Here is a 23,489-nt window from a genome sequence, read left to right on the forward strand (position 1 = left end):
GTGAAATCATTGAGCTCCTCCGTTTTGCACGTTGTTACTCCATTAAACCGAAAAGATTTTATAAGCGACGTGAACGACTATGTTTGGATTTTAGAGGATTTAATGTTGTGCTAAAACGAGCTTTTTTCGTCCCTTAGTTTCTTTTTGGTTAATAAAATTGAAGTTAGAGTACTATTGTGTCTTGCTTTAACATTGTTTAATAATTATTATTATTATTATTATTGTAGCTAGGTTTCGAAAAAGGTCTTTGAGCCGGTCCTAAAGAACCCCTATTAAGGCACTTAGGCAAGCTCAGAGGTTTTGAGTATCCTTTCTAGGCCATACACTCACTGTAAGATTACCTAATGCAACCATGCCATGAGATGTTGAGTCTACTACCGTTGCTGTTACCGCTGTTGAAGCAATTTCGAGGTAAAATAAGTGAATTTTCAATTTCGACCTATTATATCAAAAGGTACATACAAGTAATTAGTGTTCTAATATTGGCATTTATTCATTTCACCTATGCTGTTCGTCCTTGCAGTTGGGTAGATCGACTGAACAAAACATGCCCGAATATGATATACCTTATGGTGTATTTTGCGTGAGTCAATAAACTTCGCACAGCTGGAAAGCGGGCAGATTAAATAGGGAATTCGAATCCGGACATAGACACGTTCCGTTTCCTGCCAAAAGTAAGTGTGCAGCCACCAATGAAAGTCTATGTATTTATAGTAAATAGAAGTAAAATAACGCGACGAAACAATACGTTTTCATAACCAATATATCATAAATTCTGCCAAAGCCCTTGTAGCTACTTGGTATCTGTTGTCCTGTCTTATTAAGCAGCGCATGGTTATATTATGTTACCATTTGTCAAAGTTACCTTGTAGTTAAACTTCCTAATGACAGTGTTTTTAATTTAACAAGCAGTAGAAGGTAAATAGCCGTGAGTACTGCCAAGGTACAAGTCACCATATTCACACATGTTCGGCTTTTATTACACATAAATACATGTTAGGGAGCCTGAGTTAACAAGTGTGCATGCCAATCCTAACCCCATCTATAAGTTGTACATGTTGGCTTTAGCATCCAGTACAAGACTCGTTCTTTATCTTGGTAACCATCTACTGAACTTAATATTGCCAAAATCTGTAGCTGGACAAGCCTTTCTTGTGGGAACGAAATTGCATATTAGGGGTGCTTCTTTATCCATGTGTTTCCTTCCATGACTTACTGATTTCTATCGAAAGAGATTTAAATAACAAGATCTTTGTTATAAGACACCCATGATGGCCTGTTGCCTCGATCTAATAAAATGAAATAGAGATAACTTAAATTTTAAATACACTCAGCTTTTTATATAAACGCACAGTTGTTTCTTTCCGAGCCCCAGACACATGGAACTTGACCACTGAAGAGCTGCTTATATCAGTAAGTGCTTGCTGTATTGATCAAATTTTTCACAGCCCTGCATTCTGGGGTGCATGGTTGACTTCGGTCAATTAGTTAAGTGCTAACTTTGGACATCGTGTTGAAAGCCAATGGTCTAGTATATTGCTTGACAGCGACTTCAGAAGCACGACTTGCAGCTCTAGCATCGCTAGTATCTTTTCAGCTACATGGAGTCCACTAGTTCACGTCCGAGATTCTCGAGTCTCGTTCAGTAGCCACTGGTTTACGCATCGTGGCCGCTATAACACCGATCATACACTGTGATTTTAAAGCCGTCGACAGTTCTAAATCGACCCAATTAAAACTTAAAGCTAACTTTTATTATCTATCCGTTACCATATATGCTACTATGTTAATTTCGACGCATTTATTTTTAAATAATAAATAAGTGCCCGTTTCTTATATGATTATCTTTGTTAAAAAACAAAAGCTATTTGTATTGTATTGGTAGTAAGCGTGACTAATACATGGACGTTTGAAATCGCTGATATGCTGACTAATACAGAATCAGCTATATAAAATTCGTTGCTGTTCGATAAAAAATCGATAAGGAACAATTAGCCATTGAAGGTACCCCCAAACACCACAATAAGAACTGTCTGTTCTTTTAAGAGCATAAGTGCGTAGTGGTTAAAACCGCTGGGCCTTTTTCTTCTGCTATAATCCATTTATTAGACTGTTAGTGGTTCAACCTGAACTCGCGTTCCGAAGGCAGTTTGTCTAGGTAACCAACATGACATACGCTGTCGTACCATAACATCGTGCTGATTCTGCGAATTATATACTTTTATATAGATTTGTCAGACGTGTTTGTACTCTTACGCGTGGTTTTACACTATCGCCTAAGAATCGCGTTCAGGTGCATGTTTGTGAAACCTCGCGGGTTGTGGGTCGTGCACTCGATGTAAAAACAGCTTAAAGATACTGAGGTAAAGATTATGTGATTACAGTGTTTACTAGATTACTAGCGGAAATTTAACGCACTGCGTGAAAACTATACAAGCACGTTACAGTCTAAATGCGACTCGTGACGCGACCACTGTTCCATCTACTGCTCCGATTCTCGAGATTTCAATGGGCCCGCCAGAGCTGACGTCAGCAGAATCCAAGATGGCGGCACCCTCTCGTTAACGTCAGCTGTTTTTTACGGGCAAAGATAGCTTCATCTGGACATGTATCTGTATGTTTAAGTTTCATCGACGTCTGTGTGAGTGTGCGTTTTTGCAAGATTTGAAAGGGAGGTAGCTGGTGTCACCGAGCAGGCGAAGGTTGCCTCCAACGAAGAGAAATTTGCAGGGGTTAAGTGTGGGGCAGTGGCGTTTATGGCCAGTCAGCTAGCAAGTAGAACCGATTGAAACGTAAGTGAGGACAACGTAGTATTTGTCAAACCATAGAAATAAAACTCTGATTCCGAGTGTTAACTGAGTTAGAATAATGTGTTTTCTGCGTTATATTCGTATAGAAAATTATAGCGTATGCTTTTCTTCTTCAAGAACTCCATAAAGGAAGGCGTTCTTCATATTGATAATTGAACAACTGTGTAAGACATACTCATTTATATTCAAATATCCGTCATAATATCATCAATATGAACTGTAATCTAAAGGTAGCTAACTGTGAAATTAAATTGCGACACTTATATTGAGGAAAACGGAACAACGTGAAAATAGCATTGTTGTCCAATAGTCGAATCGAGTTTGATATTCATATCATCCTATGTATCAATTTATCATGCTGATATAAGTTGCAAATAAGGTGTACCTTAAACGTTTATCTTTAGATCAGCCTGTTCATTGTTGCGTACGTCTTTCTTCTGCAATCGTCATTGATTGTGTTATTTCGAATCTTAATAAACAGATCCGTGTTCGATACAAAAACCCAACATGTTTGTTAACAAACACCAAACGTACATTGATAGGAGTGCGTTCAAATTCTTAGACGGTCTATTGACTTGGCGGTTATTTTTTCAGGCTCATGCCATGGTGATATCGCACCCACTGGTATATTGGCAATAGGCGATTCTAGTCGATTTTTAATTTAAGTTATGATGATCTACTGTTAAAACAACGTGAGACTTATTCAAGCATCCGCTCTAGTTGACGTCATACAGGTTTCGCGCAGACCGGAAACTGGCTTGTGCACGTGAGCAGATAGCGGCATTTTGCGGAGTTGCGGAGTAGTACGTTTAGTGGTGCTACATCCCAGCGGGCATGCGGCAGATACGTAATTGAAAAAATTAAAATCAAATGCGAGTTGTTTTGTTTGCGGCTCATATCGTTTGGTTTCAATAGAAGGAGCCAACGAGCGGTCGAAAAGAATGACCGTGGAGTGAACGCGTGTGTACTTCGTACTTCAAATTATATACATCATATATAATAGATGTCCATCTAATTCCAACAACAATAGCATGACATTGATTTGTCTTGGTCACCTACATATAAAGAAATATTATAAAGACATGGCTCTTTTTATTCCTAATTTATGATCGTTTAGAATATGATAAATTCACTGTAGTATACACATTGCTCGACTATACTTGATTATGTGACTGAGTTAAAGTTTAAACGCTGCTATGAAGTAGACTCAATGTAAGTTAAAATTTTCTAATATGTAAAGACAGCACTGTAACGACACATTATTTCAGTTAATCAAAATCAGCAAAGGACAAACTTCACCTTTGCGACAAAGCCCTTATTAAAGATAATGAAGTTTGAGATATTTCTGCGTCAAGATACTTTAACTTTAATTACGCGCAGTTCAACGCAAGGTTTAAACTGTAGCTCAAGTGTGTGATAGATATAGCAGAATAATATACTTTTGTAAATTTACTGGCTTTACTCGTCATTATTATTTTATGTACCTCGAAGTATTGGGATTGTCACACAGGTAGTATCAGGACTTTACGAACGACTGAATAAAAAGCGGAAGAGGCCGAGATCGTTTGTTAGTTACTGCTGAATAGTCCTTCGAATGACGCAAACAAAATAGCCCCTTCCATTTGTTTAGTGCGACACGGTATATTGGCGAAAAAAGTATTGACCGTTTCTCTAGCTAGACGGCTCAAGACGACCGGTGATATGAGTCGCATCGGGTTGGCGTTAGTATCATTTGAAAGCCGAGATTTGGCGGTAGTAGATATGTTACAATTGTTGAAATACGAATAGAGCGTTTCGAAGATGAGCGAGATTTCCGTATAATCAAATTATATTTGATTATAATAGAGAAACAAGTGCTGGCCATGTTCGTAACGAAGTGTCTGCTGGCCAAGATGTAGTTCTGTCGTTTTTTCTCTGAGAGTTTCTATGTCAAAGATGCTTCTTATAGTGGTTGACCAATCACGGAAAGAGTTAATAGAATTATTGCGGAAGTTGAGCAAAACCGACTCGTAAGTAACCATTCTATTATCAAAAAACTAAACATCCATTACGAACAATTGCTTTTAAAATATCTAAATAAAGCTAGCTACAAAAAAAGCTCGACGTTTATAAAAGGTGCAAAATAATTTACACTCTTATATTTGCGTAAGTCTTAAAATTTGGAATCGAGCGATTTTCAAAATAGTTGCTAACGGGTGATGAAAATGAATTACTTACGACAATAATGTACAAATAAAAAGGAAAGAGGTAAATATGTTCGACAATCTTTGACGTGAGCTGCGCCAAAGAAAGTGCTGCTATATCCTTGGTAAGAATAGAAGAGAACTGTGCGTTGTGGGTCGCTGCCGCCTGACAAAAGCTTCATTTGAATCTCTACTGTCAACAGCTAAAAAGGTTGCAACTGGTCATTTTAAAAAAATCGACCGAAATAATAAACAAAAAATCATGACAAGGCCAGATCACGTATATTTTTAGCTATCCGGAAAAAAAACTGATAGAAATTCAGTACGAAATAATACATCCGCCGTATAGCCCAGATTTTTCATTACCAAATCATCATTGATTTCTATATCTGCCGAACTCCCTTGGTAATCTTAATTTAGTTTCAAGACAGGTATGGATGCATAAGTATTTCCAGAGAGGTCTGGAGTAACTGTGTAGTGTTACCAGAAAAATGGTGGAAGATTACTGATCAAAATGTTATTTGCTTCAATTCTGACCTTAAACGGTTAATATTTTTTTCTACAACCGATTACATTGTCTTTTTTAATGCTCAAGAGTATATCAATACGCACAAAGCAGATCGGTGCTAATGGTTGCTATAGGTTAGGACGTTAATTAAATGATTTTTAAATATAGTTAGTTACATAGCAGTTTACTTTGTTATATATATATATACTTTGTTTATACAGTTTACTGACAGACGTCTTTTAGTCAAACGGTCGAACAGCTTTTTCAATAGGGTTAATACAGTATTCAGGATTAGTCATGATGTTTAACTACGATGTAATTCTTATGATTTTGACTAGCAATTTTGTCTAGTCGGCCTTTTTAAGTGAGGACATCAAAACAGTCACTATTCTAATACGGTTCTGTCTACAGATGTTGAGTTTTTAATATTAAAATGCCAGACTCTCTTCTAATTTGGCTCGTTTTCAATTTCTTAGAACGTTGATCTTCTTCAGTGCAGTAAGTGTTTAGAGGTGAAAGTTGACTTGAAGTTCGTAAGTGCATTATTTATCTAATTTAGTTTGTTATCTCACATAATGTTATTAATCTTTATTCGTTGTCATTATGATTAAATTTTATACTTTGTTGTCGCTATTGGAATGTCTGTACAACCCTCAGGGTCACTGCAGTTGTACTATGTTTAAGTGATTTTATATTGCGTAGCTATTGAAAGGCGCCGCACGCTAGCAGTTATAAGAGGCCTATATGTGTTTATACGACTTCATTTGACAATTGTATTTATGTTTTTCCTGAGAGATGTATGGAAGTTTAACCAAAAGTGAGGCCAATTCGTTATAGACTTAGCAATTGCGTTCATAAGTAAAAATACCACCAATAGCGTATAGCCGTAAGCAGAAATAGATACTTTTAACTTTCTTTTATTCCGCGAGGGCGATCAAGTAACAGCCTGTGACAATTTAAATTGTGTCATAACATATTTATTATTAATGTATTAAATATGTATTTAGACTGACAAGTTGCATTTTGAACTGAGTATTCCGTCATAAATTTGATTTTGACTTTTTGGATTTCTTATAAAATGATAGATTAGCACTTAAATCTGCCGTATTTTGTTCCGGTCGGCTGAAGCGTGTGTTTTCGAGTAAACTAAGACAGTCGTCCAGCGACTCGTCAGGTCTGAATCCTAGCTACACGACCACATAACCTTCGACGACATGTGAAGTTACAGCAAATAAAACAACTTATCGTACTCAAGAGAGAACGAAGTATTTATCCGTGCATTTAATACGGCGATGCTATTAGTGCCGGTATCCTGCTTTATTACGGGTGTTCATTTTTAACCGTCTTGCCGCAGACCGGACCGAAAAGTAACTTTAATCGCCTAGTGCGTCCAGTGTGATGCACAAGTATTGTCAATTCAACCGAAGTGCGGTGGCCACGCCAGTCAGGTCGGTCTTAGCCTTAAGGTGCTGTCTTCAAATTCGGCCATTTTTTTTGTGAACACCGAACTTGCCTCTAACGCTGGGCTGCAAGGTTGACGCTCTGCAGCATTCCCTGATCTGTGGCGATGAACAGACGGACGCATGGACAAAGGATGTATAAACCGCTGGTAAGAGAATAAAAGCCTAGCTCGGAGTGCCTGTGTGAGCTATACAGGAAGTCATCAGCCTGAAGGCGCCCCGTAGCGGCCAGAATGCTTTGCCATAATTGAGCAGAGTTCGTACATCTTGCAGCGGCCGTGAGATTTAGCGCCGGCTTGAATCTACGTGCGCTGCAGCTGTTGGCAGAAGGATTGCTGGACTCATCATACAGCGACTGCACTGCATAGATCTCGACGCGTCGCGTGAGCCACGGGGTAAAGCTGGATCTGAAGGACTAGCGTACATTGTGAGGCCCCCTATTGGGTGTCGGCAACAATGACGATGTTCCTTGACCAAACTTGGTTCGGTTTATATCTCGGTTACGGTTGAACGGGAAGAACGCGCATCGAGTTTTACCGACAAGCGGCTCTGAATAAGTCACAGCTTGCTGTAATGAAAATGTAATTCTGGCTCCAGTGTGTGTGTACACACAGTGGGGCAGTTACGGCGACGAAATGACTAGCAGCACCAGCAACCGTGGTTCTTACAAAATGTGCAGCGTTTTACGGCATTATAGAAGCATCAAGAAGGGGGATAAGAAGAAAAGGGTACAGGACGAAAACAGCGCTAGTCGCAATCGTAGGAAAGAAAGGCGAGCGGAACGCAATTTCAAATAGTACTGATAGAAGCAGTCGCAGTTCTGCAAAGGGACGATGTGATGGCTGCTGATTTGACAGGTCGGCGTTGAAGACGACGATTTGAATGATGAAGATGGCATGCCGACGTCTGGTTTGCACCACCGGAGAGTTGCGCGCTTTGTTGAGTAGGAAAAACTACGCAAAGGAAAGGAACTTTGTTTCGCATTAACCAACCGGACAGCAATGGATCAGGTTATTGCGGTGTTTTCTATAGGACGATCAGTCAGCCGGTTTTCGCCGGCTGGGATCTACTGTTGGTTGATTGAGGGCGCTGGTGTTCTAGCGGAATGTAACGCGTGTAACGCAAATGTAACGTGAGAAATGTCATGTAGGTCAGATTGACATGAAGAATGATGAAAAAATTCTACAGTAAAATAGGCGGAGGAAAGAAACTATGGAAGGTTAAAGTGTAGGATGTAGGTAGACGTAATAATTAGGTACTTGAACTAGATGTGTCTGTTCCTTGACGTCCGACATCTAAACATCATATAGCATGAAGCTGGCGCATTAATTGGTTGCTAACTTTCGCTTAATAATAATAATGTATAAAGGGCATTGTTATTGGAACTACGTTGTCCAGTTTGAGTTAAACAGATTTAAAGGCCGAAGAAGAGCATGTAATAGAGTTTGTGAAGCAGACACGACCGGGTCAGGCCGCTACGCGAGCTGCTATTCTATAGTTTTGGTTTATTGTCCGATTATTATTATTATCTGTTTTCAGCTCAGTCAATTGCAGGTCGATGACACAAACGGAGTGCAATTATCATTATTACACTTCGCTCCTAACCAACGCCCCGATTTACGGCAAAAAAATAGGGCGAGTTACATTGCCAAAAGCATTCATTTTGGCATCATATCTCATGTAGTATACAGTTTTAAGCAAGCGTCGGCTTAGGCTTACTTGACTGATTTAGCAACGTAGTCAAATAGCCATTATTATGTCGCACATGGTTATAAGGAGTGACGTGTTAGTATGCACGTTATGAACGTATACCTAGCCGACGAATCCGAGTCTGTTCATTTGTTATATAGTGGAGGCGTCCGCATGTTGCACGGATCGTCGCGACGTGTCCCTTTTATCACATCGCTATTGAAAGATAGGAACTCATGGTCTCCCTGTTCTGATTAGCGTATGTTAATTACCATAGTCATTAAGCTGGCTGAAAGTATACTTACTGTGAAGCTGGCTATTTTTTCGACAGAATGTATAAATATATATAGACTGTATCAATATATATGTGTGCATATTATGTGTGTTACTGAATCGACGTGAATTTGTTGTCAGTATATCTCGAGTTGTTATTGTATGCCTGTGTCACGAAATGTTACCAACAGAGCGAACGATATGTTCGTAAAGCGTACATGAGCAAACCAATGTCTTTGTCCTGGATAATAGCGTTCATCGTAGTCAGTCGACGGTAGAGATCCATGCACGCTGAAAGGCTGTTCAGTGTAGGGCATTAAAAAAGAGAGAAAGAAAGAGTACTGAAGTGGGCAAGTTTAGTATTGAAGCCGTCACTCAAAGCATTTTGCGCGCTGATCGGGTCACGTCTCTTACAACAATTGACCCTTGATGGGCTTCGGGCTACCTGCCATGGAGAGGCCATATGGCGCCGCGGGTCACGACGTGTCAGCAATATCACGACTGGAGTAAGTCCACGCTAACCGAATTGGGATCCGCGAGACAAGGGGAGGGCAAGGTGTTTAGGGGGCACCGACACGCCTCCTCACTAGGAGAACATTAACCGCTTTCATCAATGATTTCCGTTATTTTATTAGATGATGGGTAGTGGCGCGACAAGGTGACATTATTTGTAGGCATCACCTTTTGGGTTACGCTTGATATACAGGGTGCGGCAGATGCGGTAGTGACTGAGCAATGAGTATAGATGAAGGAGATCAGTTGGGCACCCCCATTTGTCCACCTGTGTCAAGGCTCTAAGGCAATCATCCTGGCCGTGTCCTTTACTGCAGTAGAAATACAAGAAGAGCATCTAAAATTGAACATTGGTTGATTTCGTACTATGCAAAATACAACAGTGGCTATGGGCTATGCAACTGAACTGATCAATGCCCAGTGTCACCCAAAATGACACTATAATATTAAATGGATGCTGCTATTATTTGACGAATACAAACTATGCACAGGGATGAAGAGATGAAGATGCGGAGGTCAAAGGTAATATATGTATATATGGGGAGTCTACGTGCAAAGCAGTCTAGGTAAATGCTTTGTCTACTCTTAGTTGTATGTGACTTCCTGATCCTCTTCATGGTTCGGACAATTGACAAAATATTTCGGGGGAATTCGCAATGTAAGCACATTACAAGTGCATTAACAACAGAACAAACCTGGATACATGGATAAAGCTTTCCATGCAAAAGGACTTAAAATATTTTCTTTTCAATATTTTCTGTATTCCTTTTAATACCCCCTGAACCGATGATCGGATAATGTCATGTTTTGGAAAATTTGCAACATAAGCTTTCAAAAAGTTGATAAAAAGCGTATCAAACGTATGCAAAAAGTGGTATTTCATTTCAACACACGCTGGTATCACAAAAACGCAAAAGTAAAATCTACCAGACTTCTTCCAAAGATGAGATTTTGCTCATTTAGCAGACCTAACGGAAAGCAAATGAACTTCTTTAGCATTTTTGCGAGGAAACACTTTATATTTATATATGTATATACATTTTTGCTATTGCGAGAAGGATTGGTTCCATATAGTGGGTATACAAACTAGTCAATAAGCATAAGCTCTTTGCTTTTTAAATTTTCTTCATAATTTTACCCCGTTCACCGTTGTACAGTTTGTATGCCAAGTAATAATAATAACATAATGAAGATCATTCAGTTATCGACCTGCTTAAAAAAATTTGGAGGTTTGAGTAATACTATTTACGTATAACCGGACAACATTAGGGCAATGTCTATTTTTTGTGGGCCAAATTAGGGGATTCGATCCCCCCCCCGCCCCCCCCGGTTGAGCTCGATTTTGCTGAAAGCACTATCCACTACTAATTCTCAGTTCTTTTTTCAGACTTCTTTCTGATCGAACTTAAATCTTCCTGATTTGTATTACAGGTCAGTTATTTACTGAAAGCAGCAAACTAACTGCACAGTGTTAAAGGTATCCTGTTAAGACTCTTTGACTTAAACGATATGATATATAGCCTATTTACGTAGAATAGGACTGTTAAGGTCTTGATTTCAACGCAACAACAGCTCCTCCCACCACTCTTCTAATAAACTAATTTTCTAGTAATGACCTGTTATATCCTGCTCATCGCTGGCGGAGCAGGTCACGTCACTCAGGCTAACTAAATCCACCTCTGTGAAGCTAATCAAGCAGTGGAATAGGTCCACGTGGTACTTCGCTATGTGTCACTACCAAAGAAAATGTGAAAACAGCACTCTTTGAAGATGGAGACAGGTGTGGCGTATAGGGATTTAGGGCACTTCATATCTACTCGGTCGATAATGGGGACGGTTGAGGCTCTGGTGGAAGTCCTATTCCTTCATATCCTACTGACAGGTAAACGAAGGGTCGGCTTAGAGAAGGGTGCGGTTATCAAATTTTTGATATTCCGAAGTAAGACAGGCCTGCATTACGTATAATAAGGCTGGAATTGAAAAGAAATCGATTGCGGCTCCAGTCCTCAAACAAGAATTTCTCTCAACAGTATAATATTGTATTTTTGTGAAACCGTCGATAGTGAAGGGAAGACAAATCAAATTTCTTCGAAGATATCAAAATTTCCTTCTTCTTGTAAAAATAAAGGCAATGTGCACCTATATATTGAGGATGCAGTCCGATGTCATTTATTTATCTGGCAGAAACCTTATTGTGCGATACAAATACAGCGAAACGATACCGGAGACCTAGTAGCATTGTGTAGCCATATGTGCACGGAAATAAGTTAGACGGAAGCCATAGAGAGACTTTTGCAACCCAAAATTGCAACTTTTAAGCTGCTATTAGTTGCGTTCACATGTGTCTCGTAGTACACTTACTTCTTGCCGGTCTTTTGCACAGTATTCGATAGAATTTTTTTGGTTTTTATCACCGAGCCCTAGCCAATGTTGAGTAGCATATAGTTCCACGGGCGTATGGTTAGAGACCAACCCATAGCCGACAAACTCCGGTCGCATGGCATCGCCGCAGTTGTGCGTGTTTATGCTATAATTGTCCAATTGAATGAGCTCTGCCGCTGCTACCGGTGCCTGATGCCCGTGCCGTCAGTCGATTTCTCTTTTACACCGATTTCTCTTCGACGCTTCGAACCTCTTACTCTTCATGAAAATTGGGCCGTGAATCTCGATTCAAGCGAACGCGGTTCGTTTTGCGGTCAGTCAGTCCATCCGATGGTGATAGCAGTCACGAAGAACGATGCTCTCTCTATGACTAATTTTGTTAGTTTTGGTGGCATGGCCAGCATCCGTTCGTCGACGTTTGAATGACGGGCTCCATCATGATGCCGCGGTATTCGTGCTGCCAACGCCATCATACTAGTGCTGTCCAGGAGTGGCTCATGTACTACACCACTCAGGGCAGCTGAGTAACTGTCGCTAAACGTTCATCGTCGTTCGATGCGCTACAACCGCTGCTACTATATCTGTTGCGAGAAAAAAAAGCGAAACGATAGGAATTACGAAACGGTCTATGGGCTACCGTTGGTAAGTTTTGTGTCGTGCAGTTCCAGGGGTAACCGAGAGTACAAAGGGGAAACAGCGCGCGATCATGATTACTATGTCAGCATATAGGCAGTGTCATTGCTAACGGTAGTCGGTGCTACCTCGTCTCCACCTCTCCGGCACCCTTTTTCGATTGAGCGATTCGAACGAAACACACAACGGCGTTAACGCTCTAACGCTATACTGTACCACCCGATGCCAAGCGCTTGTCATCAGCCGAGCTGTCACGTCTCTTCGACAGCGCATCAGTAGCAGCTGTAGTTGGTAAGCCAGTGATCGTAGCTGTAGGAGGCAGCGGTAGAAGCGTTGTCCGACAGGAATCCTGTCGTACACCAGCGCAGGACACATAAATGGGTGCGACGCACGGGTGTCCTGCTGTGCTATCCCTGCCTGCCTTGCTGGCTTAAAGCGGCGAAGTAAGCCATAGGGAGGTAGACAAGCGACATGGTACGTCAAACCGTCATTCGTCTCAGCGTACCAGGGCTCGAAACGTTCAGAGCTAACCGACTCGCTCCTCTTACTGGCTGACCCTCAACACGATCGGCTGCCAACTGCCCTAAGCTCAGGTGCTTCGTGGATGTACTGTGTCCCCATGAGTCGGAATAGCTTTTGAAGCTCAAAGGGAGACGGCCATGCGGAAGAGAGAGAACGTCGATAGACGCGGTGTTATGGCGCGTGTCTAACGGGCAAGCTCGACAACGACGACACTTTTATCGTTTTCGGTCATTGTATGTATAGTTTGTTTCGTATACAATAGCTGTATTGTCGCTTGACAGAATTTAAAAACATTGATGTACTGCATTCATAGACCTGTTCGTGACCGGCGGTGCTGAAACTGGTCGGAGAAGAGCGTCATCCAGCTAAGAGACTAGCTAAGGGGTGATTACTTTCTGTGCGTTGGCTATGATTCGGAGAGCATAGTGTCCGACTGTAATGCTAAAGGCTACTAGTTAAAATCCCGCCGTACAGCATGTGGACAGACAAATAGAGATAAACGCTATAAATCAGCTTGTAATTTTTCAAAAGCTGCTTGTTCAGAGCAACAATTAAGTCTATACTGACATGAAAAGTTCTAATATTTTTTTTTGTTAATTCGTTAACCACTTTATTAGCTTTAACCATTTCTCTAATACAAGTGCGTCTGAGTTCAAGCGTTGGTGTACATCGGACTGTTTATTAGGCCTTCGAACTCCTCGACGCTGTGATCCTTCTTTGTTGACGTGATTCATGTGAACAATACAGATCCTGGAAAAAATAATAACTTAGAGACTTTTATGCTGATGTTATTGTATGGTGTACACGCATCATTCTAGCTTTTTACAGTATCCATTTTTAAAGGCCCTAGCTTTTCATGTCCATTGCTGCTAAGGGATATGCCTCACTATATAGGTGGTGGTCCTAATAGTCTTAATTTATCTATCACGGCTATTACAACACCTATCGCAGGTAATTGTTGAACGTTTAGAATCTCATATATTCTGCTTATAGATTAGACTGGATTTGTTTATGTTAAGATGCTAAGAAATATCTAAGTGTAACAGAAACAAATGTTCATTGGTTACTGTGTGAATGACGCCATTATGCACGAACGTGCGCTACTTGAAGGGTGCAAAGTTGCATTGTTCCTGAATGACGTCGGATCATGTGTAGGTACAAGGTACCATGTACTGACACTTTGGAGTAGCAAACAAGGTCAAACGACTTCCACTGAACATTAAGCAACAAGTTCGTTCAATGCACGGGCCCCTATTAGTCAGGCTATGGTGGGCGACAATACTCCTAGGTGTAAAGGTAAAACATTTGCCCCAGGCAGTAAATACGAGGTTTGCTAACCTCATTCGATGTCGATCACATTTTTAATTAATTATTATTATTATGATTTAGATAATTATCATCAGTAGGAATTGTGCCATTGTTTAGGCAAAAAGAATTGAATTTTCGGCCAAGGACAAAATCGACGTTCGGGTTGTCCATTCTACAAAACGGTTTCCACTATCGAAAGCTCATTGTCGGTGTTAAAATGTATTTGAATCAAGCACCAACAATTTTGATGTCTACTTCCATGAACGCGTCTTGATACGAGGATAATAAATGTTAAAGTTCAAGATGTCTCGGTATGAACCTGTGAACTTATTGCGAGGCGTGAGTGAGGTATTATAAATACCTCCAAGCAATTCTATCTACGTACATTTACAATAATATCATAATTTCTGCAGCGTTTAAAGCTGTTAAATAATGTGTTCAGCCGTGTTTTCGTCTAGATACCAATTCGTTATATGCTCGTTCAGTTAGCTGGTGCAGCATTATCTCCAAACCAAGAAGAAGGTAACAAAATGGCTGAAAATATATCGAATGTTTACATATCCTATATTCTTGTTTACCTAGTTGATACTTTTGGCAAATCGACAATGTGTATTAATACAGTGTTGCAATTAAGCTGCTGGCTGATACCTGTCATCGATGATTGACTCCTGTTAGTCGGGATTGACTGTTAAAGCTAGTTAAATTTCTCCCAGTGTTTATCCTTTTAGCCCCGTTTTTGCATCAACCGTCCCGCGTATTACTTAAAACGCTACTTATTACGCTTCGACGCGAGAAATTTCGCGATTCAGTTTCTATTTAGTTTTTAACATGGCGTATTCTGTTTCATTGTGAAGCTAAGCTTAGAAACGTTGTCCTTTATTTTGAGTCTGCTTTCTTCTACGTTGGGTACTATATATATATTTTATCGTCCTTTTGATGGTGACAATGTGCATCTGTGCATGTTTCGACGTGCGCTTGAAGCCAGACTGGAGTCCGAAAGATTCAAACACATCATTTTGCATTGGACCTTATCACAGTGGATAATAAAACCGATCTGCCTAGCCCAATAGTACGAAACCTTGTATCCCAATTTACATAGAATTAATGACTTACTAACGGCTTTTTGCAGTAGCTTTAAATAAATAAGAATAGACATATATTTCTTGTTACGCACATGGTGGATGGCAGTAAAAAATGTTATCTACCCATTGAAAATTAAGGTAAGTAGAAATTATGGTATTATGCAGAGATACGCTCGGAGCTCATAAAAGATAGATAGCATCAACGCTGCAACAATAGATGCAGCTTTTGTCTATGACCACCAATCTACCTAAGACGCTTGCATGAAGATATAAAGCTAGGCACTGCGCAACGAACGAAATCGATCTGGAGCAAATTTCTGTTCTCTTAGCCCTTAATTGTGATTTACACTTGTGTTTGTGTGTGTAAAATCCATTATGTGCTATAAATAGAAATGCGTGTACTTTCAATTGCACCATACAAGGTAATTCGTAGCTTCCTATTGATCTCCTCAATTTCAAGTAGCACCGTGTTGGCTAATGGATATAGTTCTCTGGTCGGCCACCATCAGCGACGCGTTACCGTTCGTTATTTCGAATTTTTTCGATGTTTAGCATCATTCGGCAAACTCTGATAATTAGCGGTATAGCCGCGTGCCACTATGCGCCCATTTTCCAACTAGCGATTTCCTTGTGCTGGTAACCAGTATCGTGGATCTAGTACCACACGGCTTCGTTAGCCTGCTAATCAGTCACTTCGTACGACTGTTGTTATTGGTTGGTGGTTATAACATTCTCAGCTTACCCGCCTTCGGCGTCGCCCACTCTAGAGTTCAAACGCTATAACATCTTGAGCGCAGTAATGTGACAGTAGCAATAGACATAAACTGCCCTCCTATCATAGTAACAGCGGTACAATTGGTGACGATAGGCGTTGGTATGTAAGAGTAATCGAAGTGATGACTACGATGGGGGACACAGGCTGCCTGGGTGGCGATGAGTACGCGAGGAAAAGCAGGTTCGATCGCGCCAGTGAACGCTGCCGTTGATTTAGCGCTGGTGCCGATTGTAGACGTCGTTCGACCTCGCTGTGAAAGTCAGTGCTGGCACCATTGTGTTGGTTGGTTTGACGATCAACAACAGTGTGGCCATGTACATTGTTTGAATGCTGTGCTACCGTTTGTTATACGCGATTACGTCAGCAGTGGCGGCTGCGACGGCAGCAGCAGTGGGGTTATCTTTGTACGACGGCGGCGGTATCAGATGCTGGCGAATGCTGAACATGCTGTTTAACGACGAGCGTTTGATGGTGCTATAACGGGATGAAGGTTGTAACTAAGCGTCTGTCACACTGTACTTAGTAGTAGGGCGATAATTGGCTAGCAGTAACGCTTGTTCGCGTTGCCTGCTCGCGTATTCCGGCGACAGGCGAGGTGCAGGAAGATCGCCGTAAAATAAAAAAAAAAAAAAAAAAAAGCAACAGGAAAATCAAGTAGCAAGTGAACTTCAATTCCTCACTGTTATAAAATGTATTCACAACTAAAGAGCGCTTCGCACTTCTTGACCGAGTAGCTAAGCGGTTACACTCCAGAATAGCAGTGCAAACATAAAGTAGTAAAGGAATTTAATACATCTAAAAACTTCTGGTGATTCGCCACGCACTGGGAAAATTAGCATTGATAACAAACAGCTTGAATATGAATGAGGTCGTGGTAGTGGTGCCCCTTACGCTAGTTTTTCGATTGTGCAGGTAGAATCTAACGCTTCTTACACAATAAACGAGTATGCGGTAAACGATAAATGTGAATACGTAAATCTGGAAATCCCACTCATTGTTCCCGTTTTTACGGTCTTAGTAAACCTTGTTTCAAAGGCTAACTAAGACGTGAGATGTGTAGAAGGGTAAATAGCTAGCATCGGAAACGACAGGACCAGATCGATGCAATGAGTGAATCATGAACTGAAAACCTATACTAAAACCGTAGCCAGTACATTGCTACTTTTATGAGCTTAAATCTCTGGTGACCTCTACAGCGCATCCGTTACCAGACGTGGACGACCGACCTCCACATTGCATTTTTCTGTTAGTTGAACATCAAATCTAATAGTAAATGTTGATATAGAAACGGGTTACTCTGACCCCCACGACGGAATGGCTAGGTACTTCAGTTACCATGTTGTGGCAAGGCGTGGAACAGAGGCTCTAAAACAGATATTTCCGAATAACATCAATTGAACAGGAATTGCTGATTGCGCCACTAGCGAGCTTTATAACAATTATTTTGCCAATCTGTTCTATTTTTGCCTCCTGTGAAAAGAATTTTCCAATAGCAGAATTAGCTTGGCGGCATCCTGCTGCTTTCTGTGTTAAACACCGTACACTTTCACGTAATTTTAGATAGATATTATTTGTAGTGGTTAAAGAACTGGTTCGCATCTGCTCATCAATCAAATGGCAAATGAGTGATCTCTGACTCTTTCAAAAAATCTCCAGTTGCTGATTGTTAGCACACGTATTTCTCCCCACTCCAGCTTGACGGGTGTATGCTGTATCATTATATCTTTCTGGCACGACGATTTTATTTGACATTAATTATTACACAAAAAAGCAATGTCTGAACGAGATAGCGATTTATTAAAGCTTAGTCCTTCCACTAAACCCGTGGGGAAGCGAGATTGTAAATATCGTCACGGCTCGGCGGAAAAAATGGCGGTATACAGAATGCTTAATAACAATGACACTGCTGTGTTCGTATCCTCTTCATGTACCAACGAACTAACTCATTAACACAAGCGTTGATATATGTAGGACTATTACTAGACGCCTGTAGTTCTATCATCTTAAATAGTTAGATGCAATCTATATTTAAATGAGTCTCGTGTTTTTGCTTGTTTGGCATTGTCGCTGACGCGCGTAATGGCTGCGATGCAGGATCCACTGTTCAATGTAGTAGTCTATTGTGTTATATCTCCAATTAAAGTTCAGTAACTTGCTTCGAATTTGAGATAGTATGCATTTGTATTTGACTATACACACTATATTATATGTTTAAATACTGTTAGTATTATTAGGACTTGATTAGATCTTACGGCATAACTGATCCTTAACACACATGTATATATTCCGTTTTTCTGTTTTCTATTCTTTGGTAACGGGGGGATTGGCCCGGGGCAACTTGAACACATACACAAACATCTGCACTGTAGAAATAATTAAAAGTGTAACGCCAGGCTCATCACGCGGAACCGTGCAGTTAGCTAGTGCGTTGTAAGCAATTCCTACAATGTAGCCATTCAGATTTAAAAATTAAAATTTTTGCGGAAACTCTTAAGAACGGGCAGTGATCGCTGTTGCATCCCGCTGAATAATACCGCCTGAGTAGAAGTATTTAGGGATAGATCCGTCACTTATAGAGCTTATAACACCCACATACTTTATGACGCTCGCCTACCTACTAGTCTATAGACTGGCTGTACGCCCTTTGTTTTAATACTGTCCAGCATAGTTCTTCTGTGGCTCCAAGAATTCTCAAAAGTATACCTTTTTAACTATAGACGTATACATACAAATGTCAAAGCAATTGACATTGATTGATTTAGCGCAATTTTCTTTAGAGTCTTAAATATCTGTCAAAGGTTATTGCGGACTTTCAGTAGCCTTTAGAAGTCTCTTGCGTCGCTAATATATTCCATTTCCCAAAACGGTCTTAAAACTAGTTTCCATCCTACAATATGAAAAGTTGGTCTAAATAGCTGCCAAATCAACCCCCTCAATGGTCGTCACGATAGCGCTGGCGTGACTCCAGGATCGACGGGGTCATTAATTAAACTGTTTTGGTTGGTCAGGGTTGCATAAGTATCTAGAAGAAAGAAGGAAAACTATTGCCTGCAACTGAATCTTGTGGCCTTATTTATCGGGCAGCGGGATCTGAACAAAGAAAGCAATTCTTCTTCTGACCGTTTTCTCTTTTTTTTTTGGATCGACAACGACCGATCCTTTTTATTTATCATTTAGTGTTTTCTGTTTGCAAACTTAACGGCCTGGAATATGTTTTTGAGATACAGATCTGTCGACACAGTTTTCGCGGTCAAAAACAGGTGGCTTGTATATATATATATATATATATATATATATATACAATTAACATTTTCGACATAATTTTTCATGTAATTATTCTCCCAGTCGGTTCAAGTCGGCCGTAATCCGACTGAAAGTTCGTTCCTTCATCCGAGAAGTATCACAGGGTAATGGCTTTGTACGACGACTCTCGTTTTTTGCTGTCGCACATTAGACATTCGTTTCGCACAGCCGACGAAAGCCGTAAGTACGACAAAATCACTCTAAGGTCATATATAGTTGACCAAATCGAGTTTATGTAGATTGAGTCATTGCATATTCGACATTTGTGTAAACTATTGAAACACGTGGTTCGTTTAGCTGGCCAGCTATTGCTAGCTGGAATGTCATGTTCGAAAGCAAAAACGCTCGTACCAACAAACTATATCGGTACAACTAATCCGGTCTTGGTGTGATACCTTTGCAGGAATGTATGAGCTGGCCATGGTGACGGATATTATGCACCAGACGCCGTTTGAATCGCTGTGCGCGAAAGTTTCAGAACCGCCATCGCCAACGTATGTAGTATTCGATCGCGTCAAGCTCCGCTCTTGTAACCGGAATGTAAAATTCCGCCGTCCTGTCGGTGGCGATATGTATATTGATGTGTTTGTTGCTATCGTCATTATTCTGTCAGGTGTGGCCATCTTTGATGGGAAGGGAGAGCTTGCTAGCGTCAAAATATCATACATATTGTTATTAAAAAAGGCTCGATCTACTTGGTGCTGTTTCCAGTGATCATCACCAATTTTATTTATGAATTTTACAGGTCGATCTTGTACGATCTTTATTCTTCTGTACATGACCCGGAACTTGTACAAATTGCACGATCTTGTGACATAGTTCGAGACAACGAACTAGTTGGCGCACATCGTAGAAGATCGAATACCGCACAACGGCTTGACAAGCTTAAGAAGGAACGACGGCTACAGGCGAAAATTAAGCGTGTCACGTTAAGAAATCCACATCCCTCCGAGCGAACGGAGTTGTGTGAAGGTAAGTTAGTGACGGCGGATGAGCTTTTTCAGTCAGTGGCCAATTTAGATCGGTAGCTTGACAAATATGAGTACACTTTATTAGTACACCCAGTTGACGTTTACCCGAAGTAAAAGTAAATTGGTTGAAGATATACACCACTCACACAGACAAGCTAACAATAGTTGATCAATCAGTGTTGAGTAGCATTTTCGTCCCCTTCTACTGAGTAATACTTATTTAAATCAACCATTTCTATTTTCTGTAGCTTTAGATCAGTTGAGTAACGTTTCCAACAAACAAGCACTCTGTCAGATTGTTGAAAACTTTTGATCAAGATAGCTTTAAATAGTCATATATCTCATATAGTAGTGTTAGCGTTGTTGTTAGCCTTCAGTCGTTATATGATTACAATAGAACAGAGGTTCGCTATACTTTACAGCTTTATTACGACAAAAACACGAATGCTGCCCAGGTTCATAAAAAATTCTGGAAGTCTCAGATTGCAACAGTCAAGTAAGACCCACCTGTGAGTAGCTACGACATCTTTAACAAAGTTTTAAACCGGTTGAAGGAAGCTGACTAGAAAAAAAAGCTCGATGTTTGGTTACCAGACGAATCAATCACATTTCCATTTGCAAGAGTCACGAATGCTACGAAATTAAGCCATTTCTAGACACGTTGATTACGGGTGATGAAAAGTGGGTCCCATATGACAGTAGTACGCGAATAAAGATCATGCTTGCAGCTAGAAAAGTTGACAAAAGGCCCAATTTACGACAAAGAAGGTAATGCTATGTGTTTGGTGGAATCGGAAAGTAATAGTTCATGATGAGTTGGTTCGCCACGCAAAACCATTAATTCAGATTATAATAACAAACCATTGAAAAGAGTCGATCGGAACAGGTAAATAAAAATGGTGTCGTCTCCTACCATAGCAATCCCAAACCATGTACGTTTTTAATCCGCTAAAAACTGAAAAACATGGGTGGGAAATTTTAATGCATCTGCCGTACAGCCCGGATTTCGGTGTAATCTTATCACCAAATTATACTCTGTTTCGATTTGTGCCAAATATCCTAGTGGTGTCAGTTAAGTTGTCATTGAATTGATGCAAAGCTCATTTGCCGTAACTTTTTACAAGTAACCACAGAACTTTTGCAGTGATGGGATAAGAAAAGTTTCAAAAAAGCATTGACCAAAATGGCGCATATTTAGTTTGGTAATATAATTTTGAAGCATTAGAAAAAACGGTTTCGGCTAAAAAACGATCAATACTTTTTCGGTAACCCAGTATATACGTCCATGTGGTCGTGGACTTGTGTCAACTGATGGAACATCGACGTCCTTGCGTTCTTCAGAATGGTCGTGTCTTGCGTATTTTAAGAGCTTTTTCTTGATAAGCTTCAATGCGCTTCATCGTCTGTATGACTATGGTGGTGGCTAAAGGCTATCTAGATCTTATTTATGACGCACGAAAATATGCTTGTGGTACAGTTAGTCTTAGGTACGTTTTTGCAGCGTTTAACGGCAATATCGAACGTACTTGAACCAAGATTAAGATTGAGTACTCGAAAATCTTACGACCAAGCTGAACACTCACCTTAACCACGCACATTAGTTGCGAGATTTTCAAGAAAATGTCCGTTGGGCAAGTGCATCCATTCACGAAGGTAGAACGCGGCCAATGTAATAAACAATTCGTTAGCCTCAAATTCTGTTACACAGTTGCCATTTAGTGGTCTCATCTCTTTCTTGCGACACGTTCCGCTTTCCTTGCATGTTGATCTTCCTTACTATAGCTTGGCCGTCTGCTTGCCGACTTTAGAACCGAGTATTTGCTCCGTCCAGAGCTTCAGCGCGGTGTTATCAGTTGGTGATTAACGCGTTGTTTAATTAAACGGGTAGTACCAGTCCCCGTTCCCAGTTGACTGCCTTCTGGTGGCTATGCCCCGTAGCTCCCTCCCACAGCTTCGTGCTCATATTCCTTCTTGTGTCCGTTCTAAGCAGTGAGGGCGGACGAATCGTGTGGCCACACGCCATTCTTCCTGTTCACTATGCCCCACTACGTCGCCCCAACAGCCAGCCAGTCGCCTGTTGTCTCATCTACTACCCGGCGCCTGCTCGCCACCGCTGGTCCACGTTTCGAGCCCGTTCTTGCCACTATAGTTGCGTTTCAGGAGCGCCTGGTTCTCTCGGAGTCGGCATCTCCCTCTCTTTCTGTCTCCCGGTTAATTATTAGAAGCGAGACCCATAGGCAAAAGCCCACCCCGATTGTCGTCGTCTGCTTAGCGCAGTCAGGAAAAGCGACCGTTCACATTGTGCCGTTCTTTGGTTTGCTTTCGCTCTCTTTCCCTCTCTCTCTAATTCTCTCCCTCTCTCTTTATCCCTTTGTCCTCTAACGCTCGCAGCAGTTGAGAGGAAAAAAGGAGAAGTAGAAGGAAATCGGATTCTTTAAGGTTGTGTCGTTTAGTAAGAGTTCAGACTAGCCGAGGAGGCTAGCCTTTTCTCGTTTCATCTCTCTCATTCCCCCTTTTCTCGCCCCATGCTAAGCAAAACGGCAGGAAAGAGCAACGAAATGAACCAAAGTGCCAGGCAGATAGAGGAAGAGAGAAACGCAGAAGAACGAGTAAGTACAATTTAGATTAGAAGTCTCTCGCGCCGGCTCTAGCAGATCGCTTCTTTCCTGCTCCAGCTATTCTTATGCCGAAGCTGGCTGGTGAAGTAATGCTATAATATTATAGTGGTCGCAGAGGTGATAGGAGCAGTGCTAGTCACTTGTAGTGCAGCTGGTGGCTTCTGGGTAGAGGCTGCGACAGAGATTGGTGACTAAATGTATCACTCGCTCCGTATTTTCTCGCTCTCTCTCTATTTTGTCGCTTTGGTGTGAGCGTGGCGCGCGTGTCCGGCCGGTACCACACCAACTTAGTTATGAGCGTGCGTAGGGAAGGGGGAAAGGCGCGATTGGAGGGGAAAACCGAATGGCGACTAGAACGGGGGCGAGGATGGAAGGATGTGTTAGCTAGGTGGATCTTCGCTACTAGTGGTCTATTCAAATGGCACTTGCTGCTCTCTGAAATATCGCTTTTGCGACAAC

At 41.1% G+C, this 23,489-nt stretch overlaps 1 protein-coding gene across 1 annotated transcript in view; it reads left to right on the forward strand.

The window, feature by feature from the left end:
• The first annotated feature begins 2,579 nt into the window (after nt 1–2,579).
• Nucleotides 2,580–23,489, forward strand: part of Sin1 (SAPK-interacting protein 1) — a 34,207-nt gene continuing 13,297 nt past the window's right edge. Inside the window, exons 1-4 of the mRNA XM_022845597.2 lie at nt 2,580–2,792; nt 19,484–19,621; nt 19,845–19,935; nt 20,187–20,413. Coding sequence (XP_022701332.1) covers nt 19,549–19,621; nt 19,845–19,935; nt 20,187–20,413 — 391 coding nt within the window. The 5' untranslated portion in view covers nt 2,580–2,792; nt 19,484–19,548. The remainder of the gene's footprint in view (nt 2,793–19,483; nt 19,622–19,844; nt 19,936–20,186; nt 20,414–23,489) is intronic.

Source organism: Varroa jacobsoni, unplaced genomic scaffold (genome assembly GCF_002532875.2).
Source record: "Varroa jacobsoni isolate VJ856 unplaced genomic scaffold, vjacob_1.0 scaffold_123, whole genome shotgun sequence".
Lineage (NCBI taxonomy): Eukaryota > Metazoa > Arthropoda > Arachnida > Mesostigmata > Varroidae > Varroa > Varroa jacobsoni.